The sequence below is a fragment of the Dufourea novaeangliae genome, unplaced genomic scaffold, assembly GCF_001272555.1.
Source record: "Dufourea novaeangliae isolate 0120121106 unplaced genomic scaffold, ASM127255v1 scaffold54, whole genome shotgun sequence".
Lineage (NCBI taxonomy): Eukaryota > Metazoa > Arthropoda > Insecta > Hymenoptera > Halictidae > Dufourea > Dufourea novaeangliae.
The window spans coordinates 1,227,910-1,241,684 of NW_015373944.1; the positions used below are offsets into that span (position 1 = coordinate 1,227,910).

Sequence of the window (13,775 nt, forward strand, 5' to 3'; positions counted from 1 at the left end):
CAAAAACAAGTGAGATATTGACGGTGCCCACGTTAGGTGGGACACCCTGTATCTGACTGACCATATATCGACCCTTTTCACTTTTCCGTTTAGCTCGCGAGTTAACTCATGTTTTCTCGTTCGTCGTTGGGGTTCCTCTGTCGCGGTTGCCTCGAAATGCATACTGGAAAAGTCCTCTCTGACTTCGAGCACGCACGAAAATGTCACGGCGAACTCTATTTCTTCCATTTCTTTTTTTGGCGCCATGCTTTTCAAAGAGAAGCTTGTCTGGTAATCTACTTTTCCACGGTCTGCCCTTCACCGGCCGGGAAAATGGATCGACGGATATAAGTACAACAGCTCGTTACCGGAGATATCGAATATTGGAATGCGAAGCTCGATAATTCCCGGCAAAGCCCCCCGGGCCATTCCATTGGCACCGGCATTGGCAATATCATAGCCGGCCTCGGAAATTTTTCGTTTCCCTTATGCGGAGTTGAAATTAAAAGGAGAAAAAAAATACAGATAGGGAGAGATCTCGGCTGTTTCCGCCGATGAAAAAGATAATAAAACCGCGGACGTAAAGAAGAGAACGTCTGGTCGGTACCGATTGAAACTACGATACCATTTGGAGACTTGGATTGCACCGTCGATCAAGATATAGTTTCGATCTGATCTATAATTGGTTATTGGCCTGGAAGACGCGAGGAGTAGAAGGCCTTTGCGATGAAAGTACTCGCGTCAAATGAGAAACTCGAGCCTATGAAATTGCACGTATACCAGCTGCCAGAATTTTATAGGTACCATCTTGTTATACATTTTAACGCTTATCGAAAAAGGATTAGTCTATTAGTTACCAATGAATCTAAAATTGGCTACGTATTTTTTTAAGCAATTCAGATTGCAATTTTTGGCTGGTGTTCTTTTTTGTTTCTGTAATTAATAATGGAAATTATACGAACCTTGATGGAAATGGAAATTCATAATTCGTGTACAGAACATCAGTATTGATTATTTTATTTAACTGGTTTGCCCATATAACGAAATAAAAGATAGTAATATCAATCACAAGACCGAAAGCTACATGTATAATATCGTGGAACGCGGAATTCGTGTGTATACAGAATATGCAAACAAGCAGAATCCGATAAAACGCAAACGTTAATAATGTTTATTACAACGTTATCGTTTATTTAATAACGTCCCCGATAGCAGAGAACGGAGACTTCCGATTAATCCCAGTGAACCAATCTGCAGGAGTCTATATTTCCATAAATGTCCACAGACCAGTGATAAACTTTCCGCTCTATTCTTCACCGTAGTAAATCTCTTAATGGATGAAAAATCATATATCAGTCTGTACTACATGAACCCGAATAATTGAGTAATATAATACTATTTTCGGGGGCATGCTTGTTAGGTAATTGCACCCAGATTGTGCAATATCCTATCTGATCTCGATGGAAAAATCTAAGGAAATATCGAAAGAAAAATTCCAGGAAGAATCGAAGGAAAAGTCAAAGGGAAAATCGAAGGAAAATCGAGAAGAAAATCGGAGGAAAATCGATGGAAAAATCGAAGGGAATATCGAAAGAAAAATTCCAGGAAGAATCGAAGGAAAAGTCAAAGGGAAAATCGATGGAAAAACGGGAAGAAAATCGGAGGAAAAATCGAAGGAAAATCGATGGAATATCGATGGAAAAATCGGAGGGAAAATCGATGAAGACTATAGTACCAATGAGAAAAGGCTGGAAGAAGAAAGGGTAGGTCCGGTTTCTACGGGTGGGGGGACAAGTGTTGCTCGCGCCACTAATAAATTGAAATCGGAACAGTTGTTTCCCCGCTAGTGAGCTCGGAACACAGTAGCTGTGGTACCGGTTCGTTTCGTATTCCGCGAGTCCCGATATACAAGGACCGTGACGTGTTTGCCGGGGGCGTCCAGTTATCAAATATGCTCCCTGAGACGTGCACCAGTGCAAACACGCGGCTGTGTGGAGTGAGCTCTATTCCGTACCACCGCAAAAAGACCGAGTCGGTGAATCGAGACGGCAAAAAACACGGGTAAGCATTGTGCAAAGAAGGGAAAGTCTATCCCACGTGGACCGTCGCGCTGTTGTCCGGAAAGGAAATACTGCCCGTATCGATCCAGCGGACGTTGAGGCACTTCTTTCAATTGAATAATCGAGATTGTGACTGATGTGACCCTCCAACAAAAGCTTATTAATTGTGACAACTACTTCAACACAGGAAGTTACCATCGAATTTCGTTCAATCTTGTTTTATTTCGATTAGTTCAAATACGTTTGACATTTCGGTAAAATACAGAAGGCATCCTATAAGTGGCATCAGCGAAAAATAAAGATTTCAGGTAAATGAAGTATTTATTTTTGAATCGTTTATTACATTCCAATGAGATTCATACTTTATTTTGTTCTATTTTTTGTTTGCCATGCTCTGTGCATATGTATATCGACTTCCAGAAGTCCATTCATTATTATTACACGACGTGATATCGAAGTTACGATTATTTTCAATTAAAGGTAGAATGTAAATATATGTAATGTCTGATGAAGTCTGAAATTTTTCATTATATCGAATTATTGGATCAACAGGAATTCATTGTTGGACGGGGCAAAAATAAACGGATAAGAATTTCAACCACCACATTTATTAATAATTTTTTCCATTCATGAAAATACGATCCAATACAGAAATATGCCGTGGGCTCTTAAATTTAAAAAAAAAAACCTTAACTCGTTGAATTGTATATGGTGAACGTCGAGCCTGTCGCTGCTTCCAGCGCGCAAGCAAATTCCCGTCGGTTCCGAAGTCTTTTAATTAATTTCGTTTTTAATTTCCCCATTGTCACGGGCAGTATTTTACCTGGCCCGGGATCTCACCGCACCGGCGACAGGGTGGGGGCAGGACGAAGGAGAGACGGCGTTGGTTGCGGCCTGGAATTCCCAGCCGTACACACCGGCCGAACATCGTCCTAGATGTTATCCGGCGAAAAATAATAAATCAGCCGTCCGAAATGTCCAGTAATTTAATTTCTAGCGAACTTTTATAACCCCGTGGCAACTTCCCTCCGCTGGGGATCGGTGTGTCCAGCGTCGGAGTATATGAAACGAGATAGCCGTGATAAAAAAGCAGAAAAAAACAAGATGGTAGTTGGGGGGGGGGCAAGGGAAGAAGACTCTCCTCGCTCGTTCCGGCCCCATTTCCATCCCTTTGTTCACCCTTTTTGTTCTAAGAAGTTTTTCGCGGCATTTTTGTCCCTTGGAAAAACGCGGAAAAAAGGCGCGCGCACAGGATGCAGAGTAAGCGATGAATATTCCATGAACGTCGCGCATGAATTTCAATGGGGGGTGGAAGGGACTGTTTACCGGACCTAGACGGGACGTATTCATCGTGTGTTTTAGACTGCCCAAGGTCAGCCATATTTCGACCGTTTTAGTCTTGTCGCTTGGTAAAGGCACAGAAAGACTCGGTATTGTTATTGTTTTCTTTATTTTAATATGTAATAATGTTATATTCATTTATGAACGGGTTGTGAACAGCGTGTCCCGAGAAAGTTCGATTCTTGAGAACCCGGAATGTTCAGTGCGAGATGCTTCATGAATACTCAGTCATCGGTTTTTGTTTTCAAGGATATAAAATATAAGCAGATTGGGGATCGATCGAGATCTCGTAGGTGTACAGGTCGAGAGCATGCGATCCGTGAGAGCCTGACGCAATTTTTTCAAATTTTATGTTTCAATCGCGTATTATAATATTATTTGCTGGTAGTAAAAAATAGGAACTGCCAAACTATCAACTGTTATTGCTGGAAAAAAGGTTACAAGAATATATCGTTGTTTTTGTACGTGCTTTATTTAACTATGGTCAGTATAAAGGTTTATGCAAAGATTTTGTTAGAACTTCAGTCCTTCAACTAAAATGCTTCTCTTACAAAAAAAAATCAGCACTTCAAGTGTCAAGTGTTTTAAGAGTTTCGAAATCGTATATAGTTTCGGATTTGAGTTCTGAGAATTCAAAGATGGGGTTCCAACCCTACCCCTACTGCTAATGCATGAAAGGAGAAGAAGGCGTGAACCAATTCCCACCGTTAGACATTTCCAAGTCGATAGGTGACAAATTCCAAATACAGAAAATCCTCGATGACTAGTCGAAGGCTCCTCGGCACTAACAACGAGAGGTCTCCAGGTGTAACACTGATTTTTTAATGAGGTTTAATACACTGATAGAGCTTGGAATTCCGAAACGAATGATATTTATTTCAGTCGCATATTTATGCGCCATTAGTTTATACAATATTTAATGTTGAATATCGAGAATCCTCCGAACATTCATCGACGATTTACTGTACCAATTCTGGCCGTTCCCACTTTAGCAAATAAACGCGACGAAATGATTCACAGAGGAGGACTACGACGCGTTCTGTCTGTCGTATATGTTCACCTATCGGGACTTCGAGAAGGGCACCCTCGGACTGGCGTGGACGGGTGACTTGAAAAACGCCGGAGGTGTCTGCGAGAAGAATGGGGTGAGTACACTTCACACTTGAAATTTCAGGGACGTAATTACGGCGACTCGTATAAATGACACCTGCCCGCGGCCGTTCACTCGGTCGTCGGCCGGGCTTAACTAACGGCCGTTTCTCGTCCTCGCAGCACTACAGGGGCAGCATGAAATCGCTGAACACCGGCATAATCACCCTCTTGAACTACGGGAAGCACGTACCGCCGACCGTTTCTCACGTCACCCTTGCGCACGAGATCGGTCACAACTTCGGATCCCCTGTAAGTTCGCCAGACCTCATCGAGCAACCTTCGCGTGTGTCGTCGCCTACCCCCGACCACCTATCGAGTACACGCGTTAGAGAGTTTCAGGGGACGACATCGACAACGTTTATTTGGCTCCTGACAAAGGAAAGACCCCGACTGTGCCCGACTTCGATTTTAACGGGATTTTGTAAGATGATAGGGTACAAGTTTCTAACGATATACAGGGTGTTGACGCTAAACAGCCAGTGTTTTTTTTCTTGTAAATAGTAGGGTAAGTGACCCAATTACGTCCGTATTATGGAAGGTTAATTACATTTTTATATCTGAAATAATTTCTTTCAATGAAAATCAGTTCCGCTTTTATTCGGAGGAATTAAAATATTTTCAATTGAAACACTTTCATTTATTTTGTTTCGTGTTTTAATGTTGAATCAGACAGTTTTGCGGTGATTCTTCAAACAGTCTAAGCGAAAGTGTTAAGATGTCCCATATGCACGGAAGTAAAGATAAATGATATACTTTTATGGAATAAAGTAAAAAGAAACGCATACTATATATTATACTTTTAATAAGACACTTCATAATAGATGCAAAATGTACATTGTTTTCGTTCGTTTAGTATTTCACTAATTTTCAATTATTTTGTAAACAATTTATTTAGGGGATTCCAGAAAAATGAAACTTACTAAAGAGCTAAAAAAAAAGCAATTATCAATAATTTCTTAGTATTTCTTAATAAAAACAAGCTCATCGGGCCACTAATCTGTCCGTGATTGGGTCACTTACCCTGAGTATTAGAAAATAAATAAAAGAGGAAAAAGTTTTGTAGCTTTCTATGACCAACATAATAACGTATATTAATTCATTATATTTGCAATATTTTTCGTGAAACGGATGTGACATTTAATATTGTAAACGGAACGCTGTATATTTTTTTATGTCGTATGAAAGTGTGTCATTGGTGTGCTACAGAATAATCTTCACGGTTATACAAGGTTAGAAACGAACGAAATAAATATCGTACAATCACGGTTGGCAAAACTGTCATAAACGGGGATTCCTGGGCACTTATGGGCATCACGTACAAAAATATTCACTGTCCTCGAAACGTTTATTTATTCTAACCCAACATTGGGTTGCAGGTATCCCAGAAAAGAATACAAACTCGCCAAACCTTACTTCTTCTATCTCATACTACCATAAAGTACGCAACGTACACCAACCAAAAACATTTTATTTCCCCTACCCTACGATTATGTACAACCAATCACAAGGTGCTCTGTACCAACAAGCAACTACACGTACACACATCGTGCAGTACACATTCGACAGTCAAAGTGAACACATCCATCGCTTAAATCAAACAGACGTACATACATTACATTTGTCGCACTCGTGAAAGTTCAAGTGAGTTACTGAGTGGTGTTAAATTATTCAAAATCACATAACTTCACCATTCACTGTCACACACCATCTTCCAACGAGCCACGCGATATTAATCTAACAGTGAACCAGTGGGGAATCGCGAGCAAACCGCAACACGGCTAGTTTAGTGAATAACTTCTGCCAGTAGCCGGTTATTCTGTCGAGAATTCGGAAAATATGGTTTCTGATACGTGTGTAAAAAATACTTCTATAACTATGAATACCACAAAAGATTAATATTTACAATAAAGAAGCCACCTCCGATTTCGATGATTTTTCAATACGTTTCCAAGGTCATCACCCTGAGTAATGTTGTGAACGTTTAAGTTGGGGGTCGTCGTTTATAAAAAATTTATTATCAAAAAAATGTTTAGGTAGATAAATTTATAGTGTATCATTTTTCCTCGTGTTCCTTCGAAATCCTAAGAAATATACAGCATAGATTTCAGTGAAAAAGGTATACAGAAACATTTCACACTAAATACAAATTCTCCCTTTTCAAGTAGAGTCTCAAGTGAAGTCTCGAGTACACCACTTAAAGTAGAAGTTCGTCTATTGTTTTAGAGGAGTTATTATAATAAGGCCTATCTTTTTTCAGAGTTAGTTAGAAACAGTTCAAGAAAGAAAGTTATTCAGAGTTGGTCAGAAACAGTTAAAGAAAAACAGTTATTGAGGGTTGGTTAGAAACTGCGCAAGAAAAAGTCATTCAAAGCTGGTTAGAGACAGTTCAATAACTTTTTTACAAACACTGACCCGCGACTAAAACCTTCACAATACTACTCAACGCGATGACCTTGCCAACATGTTAAAAAATCATCGAAATCGGAGGTGTCTTCCGTAATGTAAATATTCACCCCTGAAAATGACCAATTGACATTCACGTGACATCAGGTCATCGGTCATCATAGTGTTAATCGAGATCGTGGTAATATACGTTCGCTGTTCAGATTCAGTTTCAATCACTGTATATTATTCATCAACTCGATTGTTAATTAAACGTGCGCGAAATTGATGTAACAAATGAACCGTTCGCTTATTATTAGACCATTTTGAATGACGTGTGTGCGTGTGTGTGTGACTCGTAGCGAACGTATTAACCCATGGGGACAGGACTAGAGAGTGTTACATTAACAGTCGGGAGTGTGTTAATGATGCTTCTTGCTGGAATAGGATTAACATTCACCTCTGTCCTCCGCGACACAGCACGACCCGGACGAGTGTTCGCCCGGCGGGGAGGACGGAAATTTCATAATGTTCGCAAGAGCCACCAGCGGGGACAAGCGGAACAACAATCGTTTCAGCCCGTGCAGCCTGGTCTCCATAAATCCCGTTCTAAATGCCAAGGCCCGCTCGACCAAAGGCTGCTTTGCCGGTGAGTACGATGCGCAAGGGCTTTCGGAATTTTAATTAGTTTTTGAACACCGTCAACGTGTCCCGTGAGGGCGTCCGTCGAGTTATCGTCTCTCCTGACCCGTGCGGAAACTTTGGTCGCCCGTTAACGAGATTACTCGTTGAATTATTTATACATAAACGATACTTGGCGATCAACGATTCGAATAGTATAAAGGTACTAATATAGCTATCTGTTAGTTTCATTTCAAATCAAATTTGCCTAGGTCCTGTCATCACCTCCCTTTCTTTATAGTTACTGACTCGAATCGTCGAATGAGGTGTAGTTACTGATTCTCCTGGAGAATTCTTTGTTGAGAAATTTCGAGAAATATCGTATAAAATTTGTAAAGTATCAAATAGAAGATTGGAGAACATTTTTACGAAGTAAACAGATACGGCATCATAATAAAAATTTTAACTGTTACATTTTTAAATATTCGTTCATGAAAGTGTTACGATGTAATTCGGACTATTTCTAATAATATACAATTTGCACCGTGATATAACGCTGGCAAGCAATTCTCATTTTCAGCATTTTTTAGAGTTTTCAATCTTTTCCCACTACAATTTTACACCGAAAAATATTTTGGACAATCCCGATTTAAATATCCACTTGCAATAAAATCGAATTGAATTTAACGATACATACAATTATTAACCAATTTCTCGAATTACAGAATAAAATTTCTTTTCTCGAGAAATGAAGAGTATCGAGAAATCAGAAACACACGTGTAGTGTATTTGTCTATCGAAGCTCGATCGTTTCACATAGTAATGTTTCTCCAGAAATGTTTCGGTGGTGTCGACAGACACTTCTTGTCTAACCAAACAGGATGAATTAGGGAATCAGAATATCCGAAAGGTGCGGTTATAGCAACGGACGCGAGCGAATTAAAGAGTTACTCACAGGGCCGTAGGATGATAGATTTAAAAGTTAAGGAATCATGGAGTCTGCAAATTGGGAAATTAGGTGAGTCCGAAGGTAATTAAGGAACTCGGGAGTCGAAAACTTGCGAAGCTGGAACACTCGGTGGCCATTTGGTCCTCGATATATCGCTCTCATCGACTTTCCACCTCCTTTCTCTCTCTCTCTCTCTCAGCAGGGGAAAAAGGGGAACACCGTGGAACAAGCGTAGTTTTTCTAATCTACCCTTACAACGTTAATAAATTTGCAACGTAGGGAGAGGAGAGAGAAAAAAGAAGGAAGGTGGAGAGGGGTCCCCCGATATCGGTGCTCCGGAATATCGATTGAACCCCAGAGGTGGTCTAACTGCAGCTCAATTGCAATTCTAATAGCGAAGTGTACATGGACCCGCGCGAAACTCGTTTCGTACAACGAGCATTCCGCCACCGCGCTGGAACGTATAGGAACAAACGAGCGGACGAATCGCGCGAACAGGAAACAGATACCAGTCGTCAATTGTTAATTACACCGAGAATTCCTCTGGCCCTGGGTGAGAAACGTATCCCACTTGTTCGAAGCAGCTTATTTGTAACGGGATGTGAAGAAAAAACGAAAAGTGAAATTACACCTCGACATGTCGATTATTCTTTAACCCTTTAACGCCCAGTGTACCAGTGCAACACTCATTTTTTAAGTCCGTGAAATTCTGTTGGTTAATATCTAACTTTTGTTAAAAGGATCTGTAGTTACATTGATGTAAAGTAGATCTCCGCGGTTTCAGTTGAGAAATTCAAGTACTCCCTCCAAAAGTATTAAGAAAAGAATGAAAAATGTGGGTCTGTTTAACCCCTTCGTACCGGTGGACGAGATATCTCGCCAGGTGATTTCGTTCATGACATGCTTTGGACGATCTAGTGAAAGCATGTCATGAACGAAATCACCTGGCCAGATATCTCGTCCACCGGTGCGAAGGGGTTAATATTAATATTTTCGATTTGAAAATAACAAGATTCAACATATATGTATCAGTCTGATAATTCTGAAATAATGATTCAAGGGTATGGACGTTAAAGGGTTAATAATTTACTAGCGGGCCATTTCACCCGAAGTCGGATACTGTTTAGAGTAATATTTCGGATTTTCAAATTCGGATATCTTGTAGTCCTTAGTGATAGATAAATGTATCTCGAAGGATTTATCAAAAATTTTTGAATTGTTGATATATAGTGTCAACCTTTTTCAATAAACCTTAACTATTAAGCTAACCAACTGATCGAAAAGAATTTCGTGGGTGATTACATTGGAGATATAAGCGTACTTAATGAAAATTGTGTCGGTTCAAAAGAAATATTTTTTAACCATTTATTTTGCAACTGTTTCAAAGAAACGCAATTTTATAACAGCGGGGCATTACAGAAAAATTACGAAAAAAATGAGTACACAGTCCTATTTGTCTTCTGTGGAGCAATTTTAAAAAATATGTTCGCTTCAAAATTAGCCATGCAGAAAGGAATTAAAGTTAACGCTGCTGGTACCGTACAGCTCGGCGTGTCGAGTCAGTTTGGATCGTCGCAGCGTCCTCAATTACTTTTCACATAGCCAACCTCGAAATGGCCACATTTTTTAAATCTCTTCAATTAGAATTCAAAATACACTTGAATATTCTGTCGTGAGAATGATAAATTTCATTGCACGTAAGAAAGCCTTAACAAAATTATTTACTTAATACAATTTCGAATCGCTAGAATGAGAATATCTACTACTATTCCAGAGCGGATTGCTATGTGGCTGAATCTAATCTTAGAACGCTTTGGGTTAAATCCGAAAGGTTGGGTGAAAATAAACGGTTAAACTGTTTGGATACGCGAATAACAACGGGATTATATTATGTAGAACAGATCTTTATTCTGGAATCGGCTTCTCGATCGAAGCAGTTTGAAACGAAAATAGAACAGGATCGTTTTCGCAAAGGTAGAATAAGAAGCCTGTAAGGATCCGCAAGTTCCGTGGACGATGTAAAAAACAGAGCGACGGCAAGCATTGCTGCATTGGAATTGATTCCATTACGCAGCCGCCGCGGCCGACTTGTTGAGCTTCATTAAATCCAGGATTTCATTAAGCTCGCGGCGAATCAGGTTAACATTTGTTCCGTCCAGTTCGCCTCCGTTTCTCGGTTCGTCCTTTCGAAAATGGGAATAATTAGTTGTAACGTTAGAATTTTTTAGCCTGATCGCCTGATACCTATCGTAATATAATACGTTTCATACGTATCGTGTGCATATTACTTTCAATAATGAGCTGAAATATTAAACAGGGTGCTTCCGAAATTTATGTATAATCGGGTATGAGGTAATTCCTCATAAAAACATAAGAAAAAAAATATAGAATCAAATGTGTTGGTTTGAGGCTTTGTTTTAGAGAAAATTAAATTCGATTCTATTAAAAGTCTGTTCAGAATTTCAATAAAATTTCCGTTTGTTCATTGCATTTTCCGTTTCTACTTACTACCATGTGGAATACACGCGTTTCAGACCAATCTTCGAAATCGAGTTTCTCGAAAACGAAGTCTCGAATGAAAAAAAAAATATTTTTCATTATTTTCGACTTATTTGTTCTCGTAGAATCACCTTATATCTGCTTGTACAAACTTTCAAATACACCCTGTATACTCTTGTCAAACGTAAGAGATCAATGATAAAAACGGGTGAATCGTGTCGGTAATCGTGTAAAGGACAAGTAGAAACGACGAAACTTCCACTCGAGGGACCTAATAGAAAACGTTTGATCGTTCCTGGGATTGATGTTACCCTATGAAACTAACGATTATCCGTTGTAATAAAAATAATAGGTAAATTGATCGGAGTGAAAATGGAGAATCGATGATTTTTCAGAGCCGCAAACTGCCATCTGCGGGAACGGCGTGGTGGAGGATGGGGAGGAGTGTGATTGCGGCTGGGAGGAGGACTGCAACGACCCCTGTTGCCACCCTCAACGACTCCATCATGCCCCTCATGAGATACCTTGTCGCCTTGCCGATGGCGCAGTCTGCAGTCCCAGTCAAGTAAGTGGCCCCTTTCCCCTCTTCCCGCGATTTTCCTTCATTCGCTGACTGCCCGGAAAATGCTTCGTCCCTCCGGTGAATCGTGATTCACTCGGCCATTACTGGATAACGACGACGACCCGTTCTTTCCCCTCTTCCTGGGGATTTCAGTTTGTGCTTCGAATAACGTAACCAATTAATCGGTCCCATCGCGTTGGATATATTCTCCGGAGGCTGAGAATACTCTTGAAACTTTCATGTGTCCTTTTTTTGTTTCAAAGATAACCTCCATGCTGAATATCTTACCGAGCTCGTATTGAATATCTCGAAAGGTTAATGCGTGCTGTGCACCGGAACGCGGATGTGGAATATCGATTCTCCCCCAGGGAGGGACACGGGAACCGTTATTATTTCCGCGCGTCAGCTATTAAATCGTCGAAATTTATCGATCCTACCTGTATCCGAGTGATAATTTTGATGCCCAAACTGGAATTCCAGTTGCCCTGGGTAACGGTATTAAAAGTAGTGAGAAAGCTTGATTGGTCCATTGAAAGATCAACCACATGACAACTTTATCGAATTTTCCATCTAGCGTGTCATCAACATCAAGAAATTCAAAATGAAATTTGTAACCGAGCACGTTTGCCGTCCATTTACGAGTCCCTTACCTGTAACGTCGCCAATTAATAACGTAACCGCCCGGGGTAGGAGGGGCGTGGGGAGGGGGGGGATATGGGGGACGTGTATTGATGTTTATTAATGATACACTAAAGCCGTAATTAAACGCGGAACGCACAGTTACACGCGTCCCGTTCCCGTACGCGCGCACCCCTACAACCCCTCCTCTGCCTCGTTAATCCAACCGACGCCGCTCGTTTGTTCCACGGTTACCGAAGGGAACTTCGATACTCTCCAGGCGAGAGAGAGCTGCGGCGTTGGATAATTAAACGGGCCGCCGATAATGAGTAGACGAACTCTCCTGCGCGGTCGAAATCGAGACGACCGGTAATTTATGCGGCAGGGAACTTCGACGTTCCCACGGCTGCTGATCTGAAGCGGCGTAAACTTCGAATCGAACGCGACATCGGGCCACAGAATACGGAGATCTAACGTCTTGGCGGGAGTTTCTGTAGTATTCCCTGGTCTAGAGAGAGCTCTAGTGGTCTTTCGACTAACGGGGAACAGTGGGACGTAGAAGACTACAAATCGACTCGATGAAGTCGACAGAGATGATTTAGCAATGAAACGTGTAACATTTGCAAAATATAGACGAGGACGTAATAGAATGTACTGGGAATAGTTTTATTCATGACTAATGGGGTACTGGGAAGGCGGAAATAAGGGTGCTTGAGAATTTTCGCGAGCACAGCATTTGGACTCTATAGTAGGTAAAAAAAAGTATTCGCATATCCTTTAAAAGAGAACTTTTTTAAAATTGGACCATTGATTGTTTTTGTGAAGTTAGGATTAGTTTACTAAATGATGTGTAAAAGAAATTTTTTTGTAGACTATAATGTAAATTTAATAAATACATTTCGAAGATTTATGTCAGTTTCGCACATACTGAAATTTTTATTGGGATCGGTTGATACAGATACGAACGACAGGCATCGAAAGATGCAAGAATTTTTAGGTTTTCTGCAGTTTTAGATCAAAAGTCGTGAAAAACTACGATTTTCAACACTTTGAACCGTTTGTATCTCATAGCAACGTTCACCGGTTTCGAAGAAATTTTTAGCATGTATATAACTAACATAAATCTAAGAAATGTATTTTTAAAATTTTCATTCCTACTGTCTCAGATAAAAAGATTATAAAAAGCGACCTTTACTATATTTTCTTCGCGATTCTGATCAATTGCAACTTTTTCAACATTTTGTTTACACTTCATTTAGTAAACTAATCCTAAATTCACAAGAAAACTCAAGTCAATTCGTCCAATTTTCAAAATGTTGTTCTACTTTAAAGGGTGAGCGAAGACATTTTTTAACCACTGTAAATCAACGGTGGGCAAACTGCGTTTCTTAAAGTTGTTCTCTGCGGCTCCCGAGACAATATTGGGTTTCATTGACATTTTTCCTAAATTTTTCTTTCATCAATATCACAATATTTTATTTTTGTGACTCTTGGTATCGAAGAACTTACCCATCCCTGCTCTAGATTGTATAACGTGTGTATGCTACCAGGATGGTCCAACAGTTCTCTTCTGGAAAAATTCGGAAAACGATAATTATCGATGGTTTTCGTA

The 13,775-nt window shown here is 40.2% G+C and overlaps 1 protein-coding gene across 1 annotated transcript in view; it reads left to right on the plus strand.

The window, feature by feature from the left end:
* Nucleotides 1-13,775, plus strand: part of LOC107185984 (disintegrin and metalloproteinase domain-containing protein 10-like) — a 178,742-nt gene that overhangs the window by 143,661 nt on the left and 21,306 nt on the right. The window contains exons 8-11 of the mRNA XM_015573768.1: nucleotides 4,401-4,525; nucleotides 4,653-4,781; nucleotides 7,395-7,563; nucleotides 11,379-11,548. Of these exons, the coding sequence (XP_015429254.1) occupies nucleotides 4,401-4,525; nucleotides 4,653-4,781; nucleotides 7,395-7,563; nucleotides 11,379-11,548 (593 nt within the window). The remainder of the gene's footprint in view (nucleotides 1-4,400; nucleotides 4,526-4,652; nucleotides 4,782-7,394; nucleotides 7,564-11,378; nucleotides 11,549-13,775) is intronic.